Raw genomic sequence first — 20672 nt, 5'->3', positions numbered from 1 at the left:
TGGGGCCATCACTAAGGGAATCGGACATTCAGCTGAGCCCTGCGCCCGGCTAGCAGCGTGTGCACTGGGACCGTGACACGGTGACATTGTCCGTAGGAAACACACTGCAAGCGTTTGGGGTACAGTGACATCAGGTCCGCTCAGTCAGCGCCACGGGAAAAGGCCTGAGAGGGGGAGGGGCACGCCCACTGCCCCCGTTGGCTCGCGGCCTTGGGGTGTGGCCGGTGCCCCCGGGGGCTCCTGCGTTCTTCTTCCCTAAGCCCGAATCATCTCCGGACGGCGTGCGCGGCTGGGCCTGGAGACCCCCTGGAGGAGACGCACGTCGGGGGTCAGCCGTTGGCCGCTGGAGGAAGGCAGGCCCGGGAGGGGCGGCGGCCTGCGGTGGTGCAGACCTTTTGGGACCTGCCCGGGGCTGCGGCTGCCCACCCCGTGACCTGCCCAGTGGTGGGCACCAAGACGGCACCGGGCGAGGACTGCGGGAGGAGCGCGCTCCCGGTCACCTCGGCCACCCGCGTTTGCGCCCGGTTTCCTTGGCCCGCCACCCGCACACCCTTCCCGCAGCCCTGAAGGCGGTCCCAGGACGCGCGCCCACTTTACAGAGGAAGAAACTGAGGCGCGGGGCGCGAGAAGGCACCGGCCCCCTGCGCCCGCCCGCCGCCCCGGGAGCCCGCGGCTCGGGTTTCAGGAAGGGGCTGCCAGGCCGCCCCACCCTCGTCCCTCCCAGAGAACAAACAGCCACCAGCCCGGCCGGTTCCAGACCCGCCCTGGAGAGCAGCTGCCCCCGCCCTCGAAGGCCGTCTCGGGGAAGGGGAACCTGTCCCCGTGCGCTCGGCGACCCAGCCGGTTCCGCGCCGCCTGAATGACCTCCGCCACCCAGGCAGCCGCCTTTGTCCCCACCCCGCCGGACCCTGCTGACGTGCCCCAGTCCACGGACCCTCCCACGTCACCTCTGCCTCCCCACCATCTCCAAGCCCAGCTGCTCACTGGCCGCCCTGACCACCCGCCCGCCTGCACTGTCCCTTTACTGTTCCCTCCAGGGCCCGTACAGAGTCCCAAGTCTTGTCATATCTTCTGTTTATCTTCCATGTCCTCACCGGTGGTGACAGTATCACAGGGGCCCCAGCTTTGTTCTCCTTCTCCTCCCAGCCTAAGTGTTTGTTTCTACATGACTTCAAGACTCGGCTCAGGCCACTCCCAATGCTTAGAATGCATCTTTACATCTTCCTTGGAGAACTCCTATTCATCCCTCAAAACCCTGTCCAGATTTCACAACTGAAAACGGCTTCTTTGACTGGACTCCCCCTCTCCACCACCTGACCCCCCACGCACACAGCCTGCAAGGCCACATTAAAGGCTTCCTCTGGGGACACACAATGCCCTGCACCGATCCATGACTGTATGCATCACCATGAATCATGACTGCCAATGTCAGGAGGGTCCATCTCCTCAATAAGACTTTCTTCTTGAGGACAAATGGTGAGACACTTAGGTGTGGGAGCTGTGCATTGAATGACTCGGTTGGATGTACACACAGGGTGAGTCCCCGCCTCCTGAAGCCCAGCCCCCACGCTGCATAGCCCCCCACAACAGACACCCCGCCATTTGCTGCGGACTCCTCAGCAAAGCCAAGCATCTCAGAGACGGTGGGGTGCAGGTGGGGTAGTGGAAGAGGGGGTGGGTTCACACAGGACACCCACGGGAGACTCCCAACCCAGAGGACACCAATCCAGCTCCCTGTGACAGGCACCACCTTGGGAACGAGCCAAACGCAGACCCGCACTGTGCATCCTCAGGACGGAGGCTGCAGGGGCTAGAAGAGAACTCTGAGGGCACAGACCCCTGGGGGTCTCCAGCACAGAGTCACACCTCCTCCGCCTGACCGCTCTGCAAGGGTGGGGGCCCTGGTATTTCAGAACCACGCCCCTGGTTTGGAGGAGGGAGGGGCCATTCTGCTGCCACCGAAGGGGGAGGAGGCTGCTGGCCTGGTGAGGGCGGAGTCTCAGGTTTTGCTCTCACAGGCTGCTCCAGAGAGCCGGCCACCCATGGGTCACGGGGGCCAGGGGGCCTCCTCCGCTGCCCCCCTGCAGAGGAGCTAGCCCCATCAGACCCAGGAGCCCAGCCCCAGCCTCCTCCCTCAGACCTGGAGTCCAGGCCCAGCCTGGTCTCTCAGACCAGTGTCCAGAGCCCTGGCTCATAACAAGGACCCCAAGAGACACTTTCTCCATCTGCACATGGAAAAGGGGGCAGGCTCAGCTAATCCTGCCTTTATGTCACAGCCCAGGGCCTCTGTGACCCTGGGGGACGGCAGTGTCCACCCCGAGTCCATGTGGTCTCCTCTGTGTGTGGGGTGAGAGGTGGGTGATGCTCCTCTCCTAGAGCCCCACCCCTGACAGGACAGAGCTCAGAGGGCATTCAGGGCACCCGTGTGGCAGGAGACCTGACCCTGCTTGCTCTGCTGCACACGCCCCCACCCTGGGGACAGAGTCTGACCTCCCTCCTTGGCTCAGGCAGAGGCAGGGCCTGGAGCACCCCGACGCCCTGGGCCCCCTCGGCTGTCAAACTCACCCTGGGTGCAGCCTGCTGGGCGCATCTGATGGGCCCTTTGTGCCCCTCACAGACAGGAGGGAAGAGAGGCCGTGGTCCCCATGACGGCCGCCCTCTGCCAGGGCGGTGCTGAGAGCTCTGGGGACTCATCCCGTCCTTGCTGGTGGCAATCCCACTCTGCAGTGGGGACTGAGGCCCAGAGAGGTGACGCAGCTTGCCCAGGTCGCAGAGAGGCAGCCCAGGGTAGCACCAAAGCACGCAGGTCCCACGGGTGTGGCGGGGTCAGCCCCTGCTCCAGCACCAGCTGTGACGGGGACAGACCACGCGCCTATGCGTGCCTCGGCCTCCCCGTGCAGCGGCAGAGCGCGCAGTGGGATCGCACTCGCCTGTCCATCATGTCCTGAGACGGGAGCTGCTGGCACAGACGTCACCGAGCAGCAGGCGCAGCCAGGACTCGGCCTCACCTGCACTTGCCCCGCATCGTGCCTCTCTGGGTTCTTTCCTCGCCGTCGACAGGGGCAACAGGAGCTTTGGGGTTTCCCGCGTCACCAGCGCAGACCCCGGAGTCCAGGTGTGCTGGGTGAAGGAGCACGGCACGCCCCAGAGGCCGTCCCTCCCTGACCCCACGGTCGCCGGGCAGCGCTGGGGCAGGTCTGAGGGTGGGAGTGTGCCCTGCTGCGTCCCTTCCCTCCAGGCTGCTTCCTCAGGTCCCGGGGGCACCCCGTCCCTGGTGCTGGGGACACGTGAGGTGGGTGTGGCCAGGCGTGGGGTCCAGGCTCAGCTCTTAGGCCTGAGACCGGCAGGTTCCAGGGACGCACCCGGAGCCTGTCGGGCACAAGGGCACTTAATGACCTAACTCTTAAGATCCTCGTCACACGTCACATGAGGGTTATTGAGGGAAATTTCCAAAGAAATTGGGCAGGGTGGTGGGGTGAGGGCCCAGGGGGGACAGACAGGAGGCATCTGGGCCGGCGACAGGGCCGTGAGACCGTGGCTCTGGGCACTCCCTGCCCCCCTGCCCTCTGACCCGCTGGCAGCAGTGCCACAAGCCGCTGCCCTCCCTGGGGCCAGCGTCCTCCGGGGCCAGGTGGACTGCTGAAGGAGGCAGAGCTCTGACGCAGAGCCAGGAACTGGACGTCAGGTGTGATTGTCGTGGTCACTGTTGTGCTGTTACAATGGGCACAGTCTCCGGGCTTCCCCAGGCCATCCCAGCCCCCTCTCGGGACTGTCTGCAGCCCCGCCCAGGCCACCTCAGCGGGCAGTGCCAGGTGAGCAGCTCAGGTATGCAGAGGCGGAAGGCCAGGGAGGGAGCAGGAGGTGGGGCCTGAGGCTGGAAGGGAGAGAGGCTGAGGGCTCAGAGCACAGCAGATCCTGACCGAGCAGGTAAGGAGGCCTGAGCCCTGCAGAGCTGACCTGGACCCCAGGTCTGAGGGAGGAGGCTGGGCCTGGACCCCTGGGTCTGAGGGAGGAGGCTGGGCCTGGACCCCTGGGTCTGAGGGAGGAGGCTGGGCCTGGACCCCTGGGTCTGAGGGAGGAGGCTGGGCCTGGACCCCTGGGTCTGAGGGAGGAGGCTGGGCCTGTGCCCTGGGTCTGAGGGAGGAGGCTGGGCCTGGACCCCAGGTCTGAGGGGGGAGGCTGGGCCTGGACCCCGGGTCTGAGGGAGGAGGCTGGGCCTGGACCCCGGGTCTGAGGGAGGAGGCTGGGCCTGGACCCCGGGTCTGAGGGAGGAGGCTGGGCCTGTGCCCTGGGTCTGAGGGAGGAGGCTGGGCCTGTGCCCCGGGTCTGAGGGAGGAGGCTGGGGCTGGACCCCGGGTCTGAGGGAGGAGGCTGGGCCTGGACCCCGGGTCTGAGGGAGGAGGCTGGGCCTGGACCCCGGGTCTGAGGGAGGAGGCTGGGCCTGGACCCCGGGTCTGAGGGAGGAGGCTGGGCCTGGACCCCGGGTCTGAGGGAGGAGGCTGGGCCTGGACCCCGGGTCTGAGGGAGGAGGCTGGGCCTGGACCCCGGGTCTGAGGGAGGAGGCTGGGCCTGGACCCCGGGTCTGAGGGAGGAGGCTGGGCCTGGACCCCGGGTCTGAGGGAGGAGGCTGGGCCTGTGCCCTGGGTCTGAGGGAGGAGGCTGGGCCTGTGCCCTGGGTCTGAGGGAGGAGGCTGGGCCTGGACCCCTGGGTCTGAGGGAGGAGGCTGGGCCTGGACCCCGGGTCTGAGGGAGGAGGCTGGGCCTGGACCCTGGGCCTGAGGGAGGAGGCTGGGCCTGGACCCTGGGTCTGAGGGAGGAGGCTGGGCCTGAGGGAGGAGGCTGGGCCTGGACCCCGGGTCTGAGGGAGGAGGCTGGGCCTGTGCCCTGGGTCTGAGGGAGGAGGCTGGGCCTGTGCCCTGGGTCTGAGGGAGGAGGCTGGGCCTGTGCCCTGGGTCTGAGGGAGGAGGCTGGGCTGGTCAGGAGGCTCACGTCTCTGCGGGCTCCCAGGTGCCTCCAGGCGGCTGCAGCTCCCCCCCCAGCACCATGAGCACCACCCCTGGGTAAGTGCCCTCCGGCCCCCAACCCTCCACACCTGCCACAGCTGCGGACCCTTCTGCAGCAGCCAGGCCCGCACTCAGGGGAAAGCCAGAGCCACATCCCTCCGTGTCCAGCCCTGGCCAGGCACAGACAGCGGTGTCCATGCTCAGCCGTGGGTGACCTGCAGAGGGACTTCGCCCACTTTAGCCCAGCCCCTCTCTGTGAAGTGGACAGTGTTGAGGGCTGACAGAGTGACCCCTTGCAGGACCCCCCGGGGACTGCCGCTGCCTCTCAGGATCTCGTCCCACACATGTGCACCCTTGAGCCTCCTGCAGTGAGCAGGGACAGCCAGGGGACGCCCCGGCCATGAGAAGTGGGGAGCTCTGCAGCTCGGGGGTATCACACTGTGGGGACGGCTGGCCAGCAGCAGAGAGAGGACCTGGGACAACAGGGTCTCCTGTGGCAGTGACTTGGAGAGGGGCTGGGCCGGGAGGAGATGGAGCAGGAGGGCCCTGGGAGGAGCCTGCCTGTGGGTGACAGGGGAGGCCTGTGTCTGCTGCAGGTGCTGCTTGTGTCCTTGTATCATTCCCACGTATTGAGCAACTACTGTGTCCCAAAGTCCCTTGCATCACCGTAACACGGATGGTCATGGTGACTGAGCTGCACCTCCTCCCCTGCCTCGCCTGACTGCACCTTCCCAGAGCCCTGGCAGGTGGATGCTCTCCTACACAAGGGAACTGAGGCGGGAGAGACCAAGTCCCTGCCCAGGATCTTAGGGCAAGGAAATAGCACAGAGGACTGGAACCCAGGTCTTCATGACCCCAGAGACTACACTCCCTGTCCCCCCCCCACTACCACCTATCTGACTTCTTAAAACCAACCTTGGTCCTGCCCTTCCCTGCCTAATACCCACCATGGCTCCCCATTGCCCCCACAATGAAGTCCTTGCTGCCCTGCCTGCCATTCTTCCAGGATCTCCTCCCAACTCCCACAGTCCCTCTCACCCCTCTTTTCTTCACCAGCCCAGAAGCTGCCCCCAAGCCGAGTGCCAAGTCTATCTACGGTGAGTGTGGGGTCAAAAAGAACTAGAGACGTGGCGCCCAGGTTCCTGGGAGAAGAGGACTGGGGGCCCAGACCTCTGGGTCTGGGGGGGAGGCTGGGCTCTCTCCTCCTGGTCTCAGGGGGAGGCTGGGCTCTCCTCTGGGTCTGATGGGGAGGCTGGGCTCCAATCCTAGTCTGAGGGGGAGGCTGGGCTCTCCTCCTGGTCTGAGGGGGAGGCTGGGCTCTCCTCCTGCTCTGAGGGGGCAGCTGGACTCTCCTCCTCTCTGAGGAGGGGGCTGGGCTCCCATCCTGGCGACTCCCCTCCCCGCAGAGCAGAGAAAGCACTACTCCACCGTGGTGATGGCTGATGTTTCCCAGTACCCTGTCAATGTGAGTCTGGGGTCTGTTTGCACAGGGCTCTTCTGGGGAAAATGTGACCATACAGATAGGGCAGTTGACGGGCAGGGTCATCAAGCAGGAATAAGTCCTCTAGTCACCCACAAAGTGGGCTTTCTGTAGTGGCCTCAGACATGGGCCTCAGCTCCATCAGATCTGCGGACATTACCTGTGACCAGCTCTTGTGCCGGACTCAGGGACTAAGAGCCGCAATGTGGATGACAGAGGGTAGATGGCGCCAGAGTCCTGAGTGCCAGGGCTCTAATGGGAGGGACACCAGAGGAGGCCTTTACAGGGACTCGCTGTCCCTCCGACTGGCTCCCGCCCTCAGGGGGCGCTAGTCTTGGGGAGAAGACAGCCCCCAGTGCTAGCCTCCGAGGAAAGAGGCGCCGCGGCTCTGGGTGGCTGGGTGGTGAGCCACTGGGGCAGGCGCTCCGGGAAGGCTTCCTGGAGGAGTGGTTAGCCTCAGGCTGGCAGGGTGGCTCCCGCGGGCTCCGCCTACCCGACCTCATTCCGGGACTCAGCTGGCTCTTTGTGGGTGCCAGCACCTGGTGACGTTCTGCCTGGGCGAGGAGGATGGCGTGCACACCGTGGAGGATGCCTCCAGGAAGCTGGCCGTCATGGACAGCCAGGGCCGTGTCTGGGCACAGGACATGCTACTTCGAGTGTCCCCTGACCGCGTCACCCTGCTGGACCCAGTCTCCAAGGTGCCAGGGGGCACATGGGTGGGGAAAGTGGAGGGGCCGAGCCTGCAGAGACACGGAAAGCTTGCCCCTGGGGCTTCAGGGTCTGAGTGTGAATCTGGGCTCCCACACGTCCTTCCTCTGGGAACTGGGGCGCAAGGCCCCGCCCCTTTTCTGGCCATCCCTATTAAATGGGGTTGTTATCCCTAATCCCGTTACCTCTTGAGCCAGCTCCTGCACCAACTGGGCACTGATGTCACCAGTTGATAGTATTATCGACCAGGGCCTCAGTGTACCCCGCCGTCCCCCCTCACAGGAAGAGCTCGAGTCTTACCCACTGGGCGCCATCGTGCGCTGCGACGCGGTGGTGCCACCGGGCCGGAGCCGCTCGCTGCTGCTCCTGGTGTGTCAGGAGCCAGAGCGTGCGCAGCCAGACGTGCACTTCTTCCAGGGCCTGCGCCTGGGGGTGAGAACGGGCTCCGGACCGAGTCCCAGCCGGGGCAGAAATGGGCGGGGTCTCTAGGTGATGGGGCGGGGCCTGGAGCAAAGGTGGGACAGGGGTCCACCGGAACCCGCCGGAACCTGAGCCCGAGGCCCTGGGAGGGAATGGTGTTTGCAGACAGGTTGATTCTGGACCAAGACCAGACCAGAGCGTGAGATGGAGAGTGAGGCTGAGGGCTCAAGTATTCAGAGGGTCTGGGAGTAGCCAGAAGGAGGATGCTGGGCAATGTGGTCCAGGACTGGTCTCCACTGGAGCCGGACTGGTCTCCACGGCTGGGTCATGGACGAGGGCAGGGACAGACTTTGGGCGAGAATTCGAGTCCAGGCGTGGACGTGCGTGGGTCCACAGGCGTGAGCGACAACAGCGGGGGACCAGGGCTGAGCAATTAAAGTGTCCATGGTGAGACCTGGGAGGGCAGCGGCTGGGGCGTGGGGAGGCATAGCCTGACAGCATGATTGACAGGCCGAGCTGATACGAGAGGACATCCAAGGGGCTCTGCACAATTACCGCTCAGGCCGCGGGGAGCGCCGGGCAGCAGCGCTCAGGTGAGCGAGCTGGACTAGAAGCACCGGAGGGAGGGCTGGGCTCTCTGGGGAGCGGATGTCCCCTTTCTGGACCTGTTTCCTCATCCAAGAAATGAGCTGATATCCACAAGGAGCAGAACGAGGGTTGAGTGGAGTCTAGCAAACCCTGCTCAGGCCCTGCGCGGGCCTCCCGGGGCCCTCTCCAGGGTTCTGCTTTCGCCTTTCCCGCCCGGGTTTCGCTCCGCGTGTCAGCTGTCTCCCTGTGAGATGCCAAGCCTGGGTTGGACTCCTTGCGGCCTCAATGTCCTCTACTCCACCGCCCCCGTCCCTTCTGCTGGTCCAGCCTCAGTTTCCCCTTCTCCTTCCGCAGGGCCACGCAAGAGGAGCTGCAGCGCGGCCCCTCCACCGCCGCCGAGACCCCGCCCCTGCAGCGCCGCCCGTCGGTCCGCGCGGTGATCGGCACTGCGGAGCCAGCCGCCGGCCGAGGGCGACCCCGGGTGGAGCCTATTCCGGAGGTGGAGGCCACCAGGCCGGCCCCGGAGCGCACCGCCTGCGTCGCTGACCCGACCTCGCCAGACCTGGGCCCCCGCGGTCCTGAGCTGGCAGGTCTGCAGGCGGAGAGAGAAGTGGTGAGTGGCTCCCACCAGCCCGAGACTGGGGGCCCAGACGTCAACCAAACTCCTGGGGTGGGGGCTGGGGAAACGTCCGGGATCCAGGAGGCTGGCTGTGTGTCCGGGCGCTGGGCTAGAGCGCCTCCGCCCGGGTGAACGTCTGGGATCCAGGAGCCCACGCGGCTCCCTCCTCCTCCTGCAGGACATCCTGAACCACATTTTCGACGACGTGGAGACCTTTGTATCGAGGCTTCAGAAGTCGGCAGAGGCCGCCCGTGTGCTGCAGCACCGCGAACGCGGCCGCAGGACGCGGCGCCGGGAGGCCGGGGGTAAGGGGCGCCCGCTGGGTGGGACTATCTCCCGCGGGGGCTCCCTCCGCCTCCGGCCTGGTCCACTTCTCACGGTACCCGCTGGTGTCTGTCCCTGTGCCCCCACCCCCGCGCCTGTCCGCACCCACAGAGGGCCTGCTGACGCTGAGGGCCAAGCCGCCCTCGGAGGCCGAGTACACGGACGTGCTTCAGAAAATCAAGTACGCCTTCAGCCTGCTGGTGAGGACGCGTCCGCCCCTGGACTCGGGGCGAGGGGACAGAGACCCTGACTCGCCCAGGCTCAAATGCCAACGGCCCTCCTCCCCCAGGCGCGGCTGCGCGGGAACATCGCCAACCCCTCCTCCCCAGAGCTGCTGCACTTTCTGTTCGGACCTCTGCAGATGGTGAGGCTGCTCCCAAGGCCGCAGGCCCCCAGCAGGAGGAATCGGGTTGGACTTAGAGGGGTGGATGGCATGCCCACTCCTGCGTCCTGCAGATTGTGAACACGTCTGGGGGCCCTGAGTTCGCCAGCAGTGTCAGGCGGCCGCATCTGACATCCGAGGCGGTGGCGCTGCTTCGGGACAGTGTGACTCCCGGTGAAAACGCTCTCTGGACCTCGCTGGGGGACTCGTGGACCTGCCCGGGGTTGGTGAAGGGCTGGAGGGCAGAGGGCGTGGGGACTGGGAAGAAGGGGGACCAGAGAGGGTTGGAGATGGGGCTCAACCAGGAGGGTGCGGTAAAGAGGTTAATGAGGGCCCGCACTTAGGGCAAATGCAGCATCCGATTGGAGAAAGAGCTAAAAAATTAGAGTGCAGGAGAGGTTTAAGCTCTAGCCAGACTATTGGATTGGAACAAAAGGCAGGATTTAGAGGACTAATACCCGACTACAAGGCCAGGGCGGGGCTTAGGTGAATGGGGAGGGACTTAAGGGAGGCGGGGCTTAATGGAGGTGAGGCCCACAGATTTGAAGCGTGGATGAAGACTTGGGGTATTAGGGGTGGGGGCAGAGCCAGAGACCCAGCTTGGGTCAAAGGGCAGGATGAAAGGAGCTAGGGGTTTCGGGTTGGAACCAGAGGTGAGAGGAGCCGACGGAGACTTAGAGTGGGATCAACGTGTTTAGAAACATATTTGAAGTCACTTAGAGACCGGGTGGGGTTAGAGTCCTCGCGACAGAGCGAGGCTCAGGGGAGGGGAAGTTAGTGAGGTCGACGACACTAAGTCCCAGCGGACCAAGATTACCTGAGCCACCGGCCCTTTCCTGGTCGCAGGCTGGAGCTGCCCCCGGAGGAGGGACCCCCATACAGCCCCGAGTTCTACAATGGCTGGGAGCCCCCAGCCACTGACCCTCAGGGCCGCGCTTGGGAGGACCCAGTGGAGAAGCAGCTGCAGCACGAGAGGCGGCGCCGGCAGGTAAGACTGGGGCTGCCCGCGGAGCCAGGCGGCGGGCGGACCCGGCTGGGAACTCCGCGCCCCCCTGACCCAGGCTCTCTTACTCCCTGCAGCAAAGCGCTCCCCAGGTTGCTGTCAATGGGTGAGTGTCCGCTCCGGGCCTGGGAAGGGGGGTCCCGAAGGGGTACGGCCCGGGGTTCCCAGCGCTGACCCCGCCCCCTTTTCTTTTTCCTTGTCTTCCCGGCTCTTCGCAGGTGGGTGAGGTGGTGACCAGATGGGGCTGGGACGGGGTGGGGCCGCAGGGAGGGTTGGGGTGGGTCCCAGGGAAGAGGGAGGCCCAGAGTCCTGGGGCTGAGGGAGGAAGGGGCTGGGAATGGGTATGTCCAAGAGGTCAGGCCCCTGGGTCCTCAAAAGGCCAGGAAAACGCAGTTGGGCTCTCCCGGCCGGGAAGCGTTCATGTCTGGGTTTCTAGAGGACAGGGCCATGGGTATTAGAAGGAAGAGGCTGGGGATTAGACATATGGGTTTGGAAGAACTCAGGTCTGGTGCTTGGGCGGGGAGCCAGGTGGGGCTTCAGGGGCTTGAGGGAAGTTTCTGGGGGAAGTCAGGAAGTGGTGGTATCTCTGGGTCTCTGGCAGAGGCAAAGACAGGGGGATTGGACCTGGGGTTTCCCAAAGGTCTTAAATTAATAGTCCAAGTCCTGGCGGTGTAGACTTAGAGATTGGGGGAGGGGGGGGGGCTAAAAGGTTAGGAGATTGAAGCTTGAGACCCGGACTCTGGATCCTTGGGAATTAAAGAAGTAGGGGTCCAAAGTCATGGTTCTACAAAACTCTGGGGTCTCAGAGTCTTGGGTCCCAGGGGGGGAAAGACCAGAACTCGAAGGTCTTTGGGCAAGTACTGGGCAGACTGGAGGAAACCACGTGGATGAGAGGGCGGTGAGGCTCAAGATGACTGGGGTCTGGGTGAGGGCCAGGGCAGAGGGTCTCAGCAGGGACTGCATGCTGGGAGCCGCCAGCCCCACACAGGGGGTGCCGCGGCCCAGAAGACCCCCCCTCTTCCCTGCACAGGTAGGCCTGATCCGGGTTGAGGTCCCTCTCACTAGGGGTCATATCCAACCTGTCCCCAGCTGCCTGGTGTTGCAGATGCCCTCCTCCCCTACCATGCTTCTAAATCTTGAACTCAGCGTCCCCAGCTCTTCCCTTACCTTCTCAGCCTCGAGTTCTTTGTAAGGAAAACAGGAAAAATGATCAGCCCTCCGTGGAAGGGTGAAGTCTGTGATGTGTCAGCTGGCAAAGAGCCCAAGGCTAGCCCAGCTCCAATTCAGGTCCACTGCACACACAGCGGGCAGTTACCAAGGCTGACTGCCTGGGGGCAGACGGTGGGGGGATACTGGGGATTGAACTCAGGGGCATTCGACCATTGAGCCCCAGCCCCAGCCCTATTTTGTACTTTATTTAGAGACAGGGTCTCACAGATTTGTTTAGTGCCTCACTCTTGCTGAGGCTGGCTTTGAACTCATGATCCTCCTGCCTCAGCCTGTGGGCAGAGCAGCTGGGATTACAGGCGTGCACCACCATGCCCAGCTCAGCCTTACCGCTCTTGCTCCCTAACCCTTACATCACTGTGCCTCAGCCTCCTCACCTATAAAAGCAGAGATAATGAGGTCCCTGGGGAAGGAAGGAACCGAGGGAGGTCCAGATTCATGGTTCTTCCAAGGTGGTCAGGAGGATCAATCAGCTTTATCTGTAACAGACTTTGCACAGTATGTTGCACGTGGGGCTATGTAAGTGTTTGCAATCGTTTTTACTGCTCATGAGCTATCATGATACCTATGGATACCCAGTACCTGCAGATGCTCAATAAATAGCAGCTGTTCCTAACCACGTGTTCTGAGCCTCGCTGTTCTTACCTATATGGTGAGAGATGATATACCCACACCATGTGCTCACAGCCAGGCAAGAAAAGGAGCACAATATATTTGAGCCATTATCCCCATTTCAGATCTCCATTAACATTATTAACCTGGCCCTGCTGCGACCCCTGCTTGGCTCTAACCCCAGCTCACACCAGCACCTTACTGCCCAGACCAGCAGGGCTGGCTGCCTCCTGATCTCCAACCCTTCCAACTCTCCTCAGTCACCAAGAACCAGAGCTGCAAGCTGAGCCCCAGCAGGAGCCGGAGCCAGCAGGAAAGTGGGTCCTGTGTAATTATGACTTCCAGGCCCGCAACAGCAGTGAGCTGTCCGTCAAGCAGCAGGATGTGCTGGAGGTGAGAGGTGTGGGGATCTGCAGGGCCAGGCCAGCACGAGCTGCAGACCCAGACCCAGAAACTCCTCCTCACACCCACCCAGGTCCTGGATGACAGGCGCAAGTGGTGGAAGGTGAGGGACCAACAGGGCCAAGAGGGATATGTGCCCTATAATATCCTGACACCCCACCGAGGACCCCGGAGGGACCACAGCCAAAGCCCTGCCCGAAGCCTGGTGAGTCACAGCAGACTTGGGTCTCCCTGGAGGAGAAGCTGGGGCTGGATTCTGGGTCCTGGGAGTGAGGAACTGGGTGTCAAGGGTACTGGTGGATGAGGTGATGAGGTTCACACGTGTGTCTCCAGAGGGGAAAGGCCGGGACTCTGAGTCTCCTCCCTGACTCAGGTACCTCCTCTCATCCTCTAGGAGCACAGCACTCCCCCTCCCCCTCCAGGCCCGGCTCCTGCTCCGGGTAGGCCCCACTGGGACAGCTGCGACAGCCTCAACAACTTGGACCCCAGTGAGAAGGGTGAGTGGTGGGGCATCCCCTCCTGGGAGCGCCCCTCCTGGGAGCAGATCTCATCGTGGCTTTCCAGGTAGGGAAACCGAGACTAACAGCGAAGGGACTCTCCACCCACCCTGGGGACCCTAGAAGGCCGGATGCGGCCCAGCAGCGCTCTCCCTGAGTCCCAGTATCCCTCCTGCAGAGAAATTCTCCCAGATGCTGAGTGTCAACGAGGAGCTGCAAGCGCGCCTAGCCCAGGGCCGCGCGAGCCCCGGCCGAGCAGCCCCGGGTCCCCGCGCGCAGGAGCCTCAGCTCAGCCGGGACTCAGACGCCGGCAAAGTCCGCGCCTGGCTGCAAGCCAAGGGCTTCAGTCCGGGGTGAGTGGGGTCCGGCCTGCTGGGCCCGGAGGGGAGCGTGCGAACTCGGGGAGCAGGGGGGGCCCTTGGTGAGATCTGGTGGGATGGCCGAATGACGGGCTGCAGTTAGCCTCTTTCCCAGGCTGCGGTTGGAATTCCCAGGGAAGCCCCGCCCCCGAGGGCGCGCTGTGGTTGGTGGGTGCGGACTTCGGCAGTGTTGGCCCTGGTGGAGCTAGAAGGCCGCTCTGGTTGGGGAGGCGGGGCTGGAGGGGCTGGATTGTGATTGGCTGATAGGCCTGACCGCGCCTCGCTGCCCTCGCTCAGGACGGTGACCGCGCTGGGCTTACTGTCCGGCGCGCAGCTTTTCTCGTTGGAAAAAGAAGAGTTGCGGGCGGTGAGCCCTGAGGAGGGGGCGCGCGTGTACAGCCTGCTAACGGTGCAGCGTGCCCTGCTGGAGGTGAGCCTAGCCCGGGCTGCGACTGGGCCCGGCGGAGGGGAGGGGGCGTGGGGGGGGGCGAGGCACGGAGGGCCGGGACGCCAAGGACCTGATTTCCACCCCTGTCTCCAGGACAAAGAGAAGGTGTCAGAGCTGGAGGCAGTGATGGAGAAGCAGAAGAAGAAGGTGGAAGGCGAGATGAAAACGGAGATCATCTGACCCTTCGGGGGCCCCTTAGCAAAAAATGAGACAGCGTTTTCCCAGGCCCTGCGGGAAGGCGCTGGACTTCCCCATCGGTGGAAGAGATTCCCTGAAGCACGCGGACCCAGTCCGGCCCTGGTCTCTCCTGCCCGGGTGGACAGACTGGACAGTCCTTGCTGAAGTTCCTCCTGAGCCCCCAGGAGTCGGGAGGGAGTCGATGGACAGCAGCAGGGAAAGCTCTTGGGCCACTGGAGAGGGAACACCCTGGAGAGGGCGCCCCTGAGCACGGCATTGTCACATGCAGCCCGGTCTATAAACAGCCTCTTCTAAGCAGGCAGTGTCCCCTCTCTAACTGGCTCCAGGGACCCACCGTCACCAGTCACAGGAGGCCCGGCATCTAGGCGATGTCCCGCGTTCAGCTTCTCTCTGAACCTCTGCTCCGTGGCAGGGGCTCCTTCTGTCCTCCTCGCCTCCAGTCTGCCCTCCAGCTTGCCCAGGAGCAGCTTCCGAGCACCTGTCTCTGGCTCAACATCCATCCCGGCTCCCCTCGCCCTTGGCCTCATCGCAGTCCCTGGAGGCTCAGAGTGGACCCGCTGGCCTGGCCAGCCCCTCTCACCTCCTCCTTCCTGCCGTCTTTGCCTTGCCCTTGTCCACTCGCGCCCCCCACCACCACGGGTTTGCGCTTGCTGTTTCTGCCTCAGCTCCAGAACCAGCTCTGGGAAGCCGGCCTCACCCCCGGCGACTCTCCCAACACCTGCTTCTGTGCGCTGTCCCCACGTCCCGCCCGCAGTCCTGCAGATGGTCTCTAAATGCAAACCTCCTGCCCTTAAAAATAGCTCCTTTCTCTCCCGCAGCCCTGCATCTTGTCCCCACCGTTCGGGGGCTGTGAGGTCTGGTTTTCTCTGGATCTCGCCCTTGTTCAGACCGGACATTCCTCCAACTTTAGGCTGAGTGGCACTTGCGCTGCGGCCCCAGAACACCCACTGCCAAGCACCACAGCCCCTCCCCTCCAGCTGTTTCTGCCTGAGCCACCAGATGGCGCCACCAGAATCAGGGGTCAGAGCCAGCTTCAATGATGCAGGTGCCCCATTCAGCCACTCCCTTCTGATGCCTCAAGCCAGGGGCTCCTGACCTGGGCCACTTCAGACCTCCAAGACTCCTTCCCACATGGACCCTGTCCCCCACTCAAAGGCATCCCTTGGCTCCCCATGGCCCACGGGATAGAAGCCCAGCTCCAGTCAGCAGCCAAGGCCGGAAGCCACCAGGCTTCCCTCTTCCTGCCAGCAGGCCTGGGTCCACACTGCTCCTTCTGCCCAGAATGTCCTCGGCCCCGTGGGGTCTGGTCACTGCACAGGGCTGCACCCTCATTTCTAACAGAGGAACAGGAAATGCAGGCAGTTTCACGAACGCCCTGCCCCCCTTCCCCTTTAGTAAGCCCCAGGGCTCCTGTCGCCCGGCTGCAGACTGAAATGCCTGGAGAGCCACCCAGGGACCCATGAGCAAGCCAGCGTGGCTGTCCCCTCCGCTGTCCCAGAATCTGACCATTGCTCCCCTTCTCCACGGCCATCCCCCTGGCCCCAGCCACCGTCACCTCTTGCTGGGATTTCCTCACCGGGTCGTCCTGTTCCCAACCCCCAGCCTACTCTCAATACAGCGGCCAGAGGGAGGTTCAAACCCAAGTCAGGTGGAAACCCAGAGGTCAGGCCTCATGGCCCCACCAGAGCCACGTCCCCACCAGCGGCCCTCAGCTCTCTAGGCGCCTTCCCTCCAGCCACTCTTCCTGCACCGCCATGTGCCAGCCACTTCCAGAGCTGTCACTACCCAAGGACACGTCCGCGGTCACGGGAGAATGCGGGCCACCTCCCGGGAGAGAGGGCAGCCTGTGGTGTGGGTGTGCATCTGTGTGGAGGGCAGTGCGAGGGGCTGGACAAGAGGTGGCGGCAGGGCGGGGTCCACATCACGATTTCACACCAGTTTTCCCTTATACGTCCTCCTGTCACTGGGGGGTGGGGACCCTTTGTCTTGCCATTGTTCCTGGGAGCTTCCTGCATTTCCATGAGTTTGGGGTGTTTCCTCTAAGACCAGCATCTCTCTCACTGTCCCCAGTCCCTGTCTCATCTTGAAGCAGGACAGACCCAGGCTGGGCAGCAGGGAATGAGCAGGAATTCCTGTCAGCCAAGCCCAGAGCGGGTCCCTCCGAACCCCGGAGGATGAGCTCGGTCCTCATCCTCGAAGGCGACCCAATAACAAAGACAAGGTCTCGAGAAAAGGGAAACAGAATGAAAGAGAACGTTTATTGCTTTGCTAGCGAAGGAGAAACACGGGATTCCTGTCCCAAAGGCTGTGATTCAGAGGGGATTCAGAGAAAACGAGGTTAATGAGGAGCGATTAGGAAGGACAGGTTTAGGGAACAGAAGATCAGGAAGGAAAGATGAGGGAGGAGAAGGACAGGGAGAAGATGAGGGAGGAGAAGGACAGGGAGAAGATTGGGAAAGAGGAATAACACAAGTTTCAAAGCCACCAGGGATATAGCCAAAGCGTCAAGTGAACCCGTTACACCCAGAGTCCAGGAATCTTTAGAACCTTATGCCCAGAGTGTAGGTGAAGTGGGGGGGGGGGGGGCTCAGAGGCTCACAATTTGGAGAAGTCTACATAAAAGTAGTTTTTTTATTGTACCGGGTAATTAACCCAGGCCTGGATACAAAAAAATAAATAGGGGACACTGCAAAAATTAGTGCTTGGGAAAGGGGGGTTCCCCTCCGGTCTCCCCACCAGCTGGTGTCCAAGAAGCCTCCTAGCAACTTGCTCTTTCCCTAGGATCTAACTTCGTTCCTTTGATGTGTTAACACCCGTGAAGGCTCAGGCCCAGGCTAAAGGCCCTTATCACACTCGGCTTCGGTAAGCACACTTCCTGCCTGAAGACTCTTACGAACAATCCTATGTCCTATTAGACTAGAAATGGATGGCACCAGACAGCCCATAAATGTCTGCAAAACCAGTAAGAGCTGCTCAGGATCTGCAGGGCTGACCTCCTCCAGGCTCTTGGCCAAATTCAGCTATGACAAGATGGCAACGAGATATGGAGGCCTAACTACAGAAACTCTTGCTCACAGCCTGAGAACAATTATGGTGAGGGTCTCTGAAGAAGCTTAATTAAGATTTTCTGTGAAGGAGGGGGTGCCACTACAATTTGGGCTCAAAAATCAGTAACATAGGCAGTCTCACACATACCTGTGATCTAGCTACGCAGGTGGCTGAGGCAGGAGGCTCTCATGTTGCAGGCCAACAACTGCAATTTAGCAAGTCCCTAAGCAATTTAGTGAGACCCTGTCTCAAAATAAGAACTTAAAAGGGCTGGCAATGTGGCTCGGTGGTAAAGCACCCCTGGGTTCAGTGCCTTACATACACACACACAAAAAAAAAAAACAGGTCACCTTGTTTTGACACACATTTCTACCGACGTCATTCTTGCCTCTTGCTCAAGCGGATTCTAGACACACAGGACTTCCCTCCATGCACTGGCACCTGGAGATTTGGGCATGAGGAGGAGCTCTCAGGAATTCCTACTCCACCGGTCATTCCAGATGGGCTTTGACTCCCTGTGTCGCCTAAAGCTCGGTCCCTGTCCCCAGTGTGAAAGCAGTATGAGGACCAGTTTGAGAAAAAGGAAAAAGAAGGTTTATTGCTTTGCTAGCAAGGGACAAACACGGGGGACCTGCCCCAGAGGCTGCGGTCCTGCCCATCAGCAGGAACGGGGGCTTTCAAAGGCTCCATGCACAGGTTCTCTGTTGGAGTGAAACCCACCTGTTAGTTTGGGAGACGGTCATTTCTGAGATCTTCTGGTACCACCCCCAAAGTCTGGATTTCTGTGTTCCTGTGGTGGGTGTGGGAGACTGAGTCCAAGGTGCGGGCCAGAGGGAGGCAGACTCTGGGTCGCTCTGCGACCTGGGATTCAAGTCATGAGAATACTGCTTCTCTGCGAGGGATCTTCCTGCCCCCGCACAGGATCACTGAGCCCGTCCCAGACCCGAGCTCCCACATAGGTCATAGGACACCTGGCAGCTTCTGCCACTCCATGTGGACCCCCATCTACCAACGTGGGCCCCCCTGGCAGACCAAGACACAAAGAAAAGACCACTGACTCCAATTAAAGTCAAATTAAAGCAAGCTTATTATTTCGACCAGCCCGGCTGCCTCTCCCAACCAAAACCGTGGGAACAAGACACAGCCCCCCAGCTCTCCAGGAGCGCAGCTTTATAGCACAGAGAGTTACACAAAGGGGGTTTGAGAACTTACAGATGACAAATCTTTGACAAGCATAACACAAAGGCTAGTTCATATTTTGCTGGCCCCGACATCAGAATTAATGAAGGTCAAATTTATGAAGGTCATTAGAGCCTCAAAGAGGGTCATTATCTGGCCAGGGAAGGCCAAGATTTCCGAGGCGCCACTGAAGTTTCGGAGAGGGTTGTTATCTGGTCAGGGAAACCCGGGCAGGGGTGAGTTCAAGGCCTGGTCAGGCATTCCAAACATCAAATCACAACCAGGCTATAAAGAAATCCTAATATTTTATAGAAAACAGAAATGAATCCTTTATAACTTGTGACAAGATGGCTCCTGATCTTAAGAGGGAATTAGGCTGGTTTATCACCCCCCTGGTGGCCCCATCTTGGGACTCTGCAGCAGGGAGATAGTCCCCTACGTGCAGTGGCCTGCCTGCACTTGGGGACTTCACACAGGCTCTGAAGTCAGCGACAGCCACACACTGCACGAGCGCCTCTCTGAACTCTTGGTCCAACGCCATTGCCCAGCTCCCCCCACTCGATCCGACTCCCCACAGCTGAAAGCCAGAACCTCCATCTTGGGCCCCTTCATCACCATCTTCAGTGGGGGCAACGGGAACTCCAGCTGGCCAGGTACCCAGTTTCTAACTCCCCCCTCCCCAGCAGCCGCTACCCCAGCACAGTGACACCCTGGTCACCTTCACCATCCTGAGGGCGCAGACACCAGCTAACAACAGGCGACCCACCTACTGGATGAGAAGAGAAGCAGGAAAGACACTGACCTCCAACCAACAACCCTGTCTCTTCCTTCAAGATTTGCCCCTCCCTCTCTATTCCCACCCTCCCATCCCCAACACAGGTGAAACCAGGTACTTTGCATGAATTAGGATCTTGGGAGCTGGGACGTCTGAATAGCATACTTCACTTGTGTTGTGTATATACATATTTTTTTTTTCTTTTTTCCCACCAATTTCTACTATTTTGACATTCTTAACTTTTCTTGGTACGTGTGTGTGTTTGTTTTATGTTCTCTCCATCTTCCCTCCTACTTGTTACCCAAATTACTTCCTCTCCCTTCTCCTGGGCTCATCCTCCTCCTTGGATTTCCTAGGATACAACGACCCTGTCTCCTCACCTCCTACCTCCTCAGCACATCATCCTACTCCTCAGCCCTGTTCTTCGTCCAGCATCAGAAACTGTAAACCCTTTTACAAACCTACGAGTCTATGGTAGATAATAATTGAACTCAGCATTTCTGTACATGGTGACCAAACTGCAAACGTCTTAATAGCAAACATTTGTTTTTAGGGTGTGTACTGTTTACATTGGGATCTGACAACTTTGTCCTTCACCTCAGAGGAGAGGTATTGGATCCCTACAGGGCACTATGAGCCTATAGGACACCTCAGGTCCTAGTGATAAGGGAAGACACACAAGCAATATGAAAAGACAAGGGAAGAAAGTGCCCCAAACAAATAAGATACCACATTATTAGAACCCACGGCCAGCACAGCAGAAGCAATGACAGAGAAGGAGTTCAGGATGTACGTAATTAAAATGTTCTGTGAATTAAAGGGTGATGTAAGAGAGTAATACAGGCAGCAAAAGATCATTTCAATACAGAGCTACATAAGCAAATTCAGAAAGCAAAAGATTACTTCAATAGGGAGATAGAGGTTCTAAAAAAAACCCCAGAAATCCTTGAAATGAAAGAAACAATAAACCAAATTAAAAGTTCAATTGAAAGCATCACAACAGATTAGACCACTTGGAAGACAGGACCTCAGACAATGAAGACCAAACATATAATCTTGAAAAGAATGTAGACCACACAGTGAAGATGGTTAGAAACCATGAACAGAGGTAGAGGAACCATGGGTAGAGGAAGACATAGAGGTCCAAACCAAAGGAATGAGCAATCTATTCAATGAAATAATATCAGAAATTTTTCCAAACATGAAGAATGACTTGGAAAACCAAATACAAGAGGCTTACAGGATGCTAAATGTACAAAATCACAACTGATCCACACCAAGGCACATTATAATGAAAATTCCTAACATACAGAATAAGGAAATAATATTTAAAAGCCACTCGAGAAAGGAATCAGATTACATATAGGGGGAACCAATTAGATTATGTGCAGATTTTTCAA

The 20672-nt window shown here is 60.4% G+C and overlaps 1 protein-coding gene across 6 annotated transcripts; it reads left to right on the top strand.

Annotated features, from left to right (window-relative positions):
- The first annotated feature begins 3494 nt into the window (after window positions 1-3494).
- On the top strand, window positions 3495-14567 carry Eps8l1 (EPS8 like 1). Of its 6 annotated transcripts, none has more exons than XM_046431181.2 (21): window positions 3868-3927; window positions 5008-5060; window positions 5600-5749; window positions 6060-6100; window positions 6410-6468; window positions 7020-7181; window positions 7474-7623; window positions 8122-8204; window positions 8554-8812; window positions 8997-9123; window positions 9254-9342; window positions 9432-9506; window positions 9599-9747; window positions 10371-10512; window positions 10605-10633; window positions 12627-12759; window positions 12842-12973; window positions 13163-13265; window positions 13444-13618; window positions 13922-14054; window positions 14166-14567. In XM_046431181.2, the coding sequence occupies exons 5-21, from the start codon at window positions 6439-6441 to the stop codon at window positions 14250-14252; spliced, it is 2058 nt and encodes a 685-aa protein (XP_046287137.1). In that variant the 5' UTR covers window positions 3868-3927; window positions 5008-5060; window positions 5600-5749; window positions 6060-6100; window positions 6410-6438; the 3' UTR covers window positions 14253-14567. The 6 variants fall into 6 exon arrangements, 5 of the variants coding, with proteins under 5 accessions (XP_046287138.1, XP_046287134.1, XP_046287135.1 ...); XM_046431180.2 differs by having other exon boundaries at window positions 5600-5846; XR_006849055.2 differs by lacking the exons at window positions 3868-3927; window positions 5600-5749 and adding an exon at window positions 3499-3812 and having other exon boundaries at window positions 13163-13332.
- The last annotated feature ends 6105 nt before the right edge of the window (window positions 14568-20672 follow it).

This window comes from Marmota monax, unplaced genomic scaffold, assembly GCF_021218885.2.
Source record: "Marmota monax isolate L192 unplaced genomic scaffold, Marmota_monax_Labrador192_F-V1.1 WCK01_AAM20220418_F8-fsc00215, whole genome shotgun sequence".
Lineage (NCBI taxonomy): Eukaryota > Metazoa > Chordata > Mammalia > Rodentia > Sciuridae > Marmota > Marmota monax.
Note: the sequence above shows the minus strand (reverse complement) of the source record. Positions and strands in the feature narration are given on the sequence as shown.

Bases quoted from the DNA above. Each gene is read 5' to 3' on its own strand.
- Eps8l1 (XM_046431178.2), top strand. From the start codon at position 3,720: ATGGGCACAGTCTCCGGGCTTCCCCAGGCCATCCCAGCCCCCTCTCGG. The intron at 9,124-9,253 runs GTAAGGGGCGCC...CCGCACCCACAG, and splicing joins GCGGCGCCGGGAGGCCGGGG to AGGGCCTGCTGACGCTGAGG. The intron at 13,266-13,443 runs GTGAGTGGTGGG...TCCCTCCTGCAG, and splicing joins CTTGGACCCCAGTGAGAAGG to AGAAATTCTCCCAGATGCTG.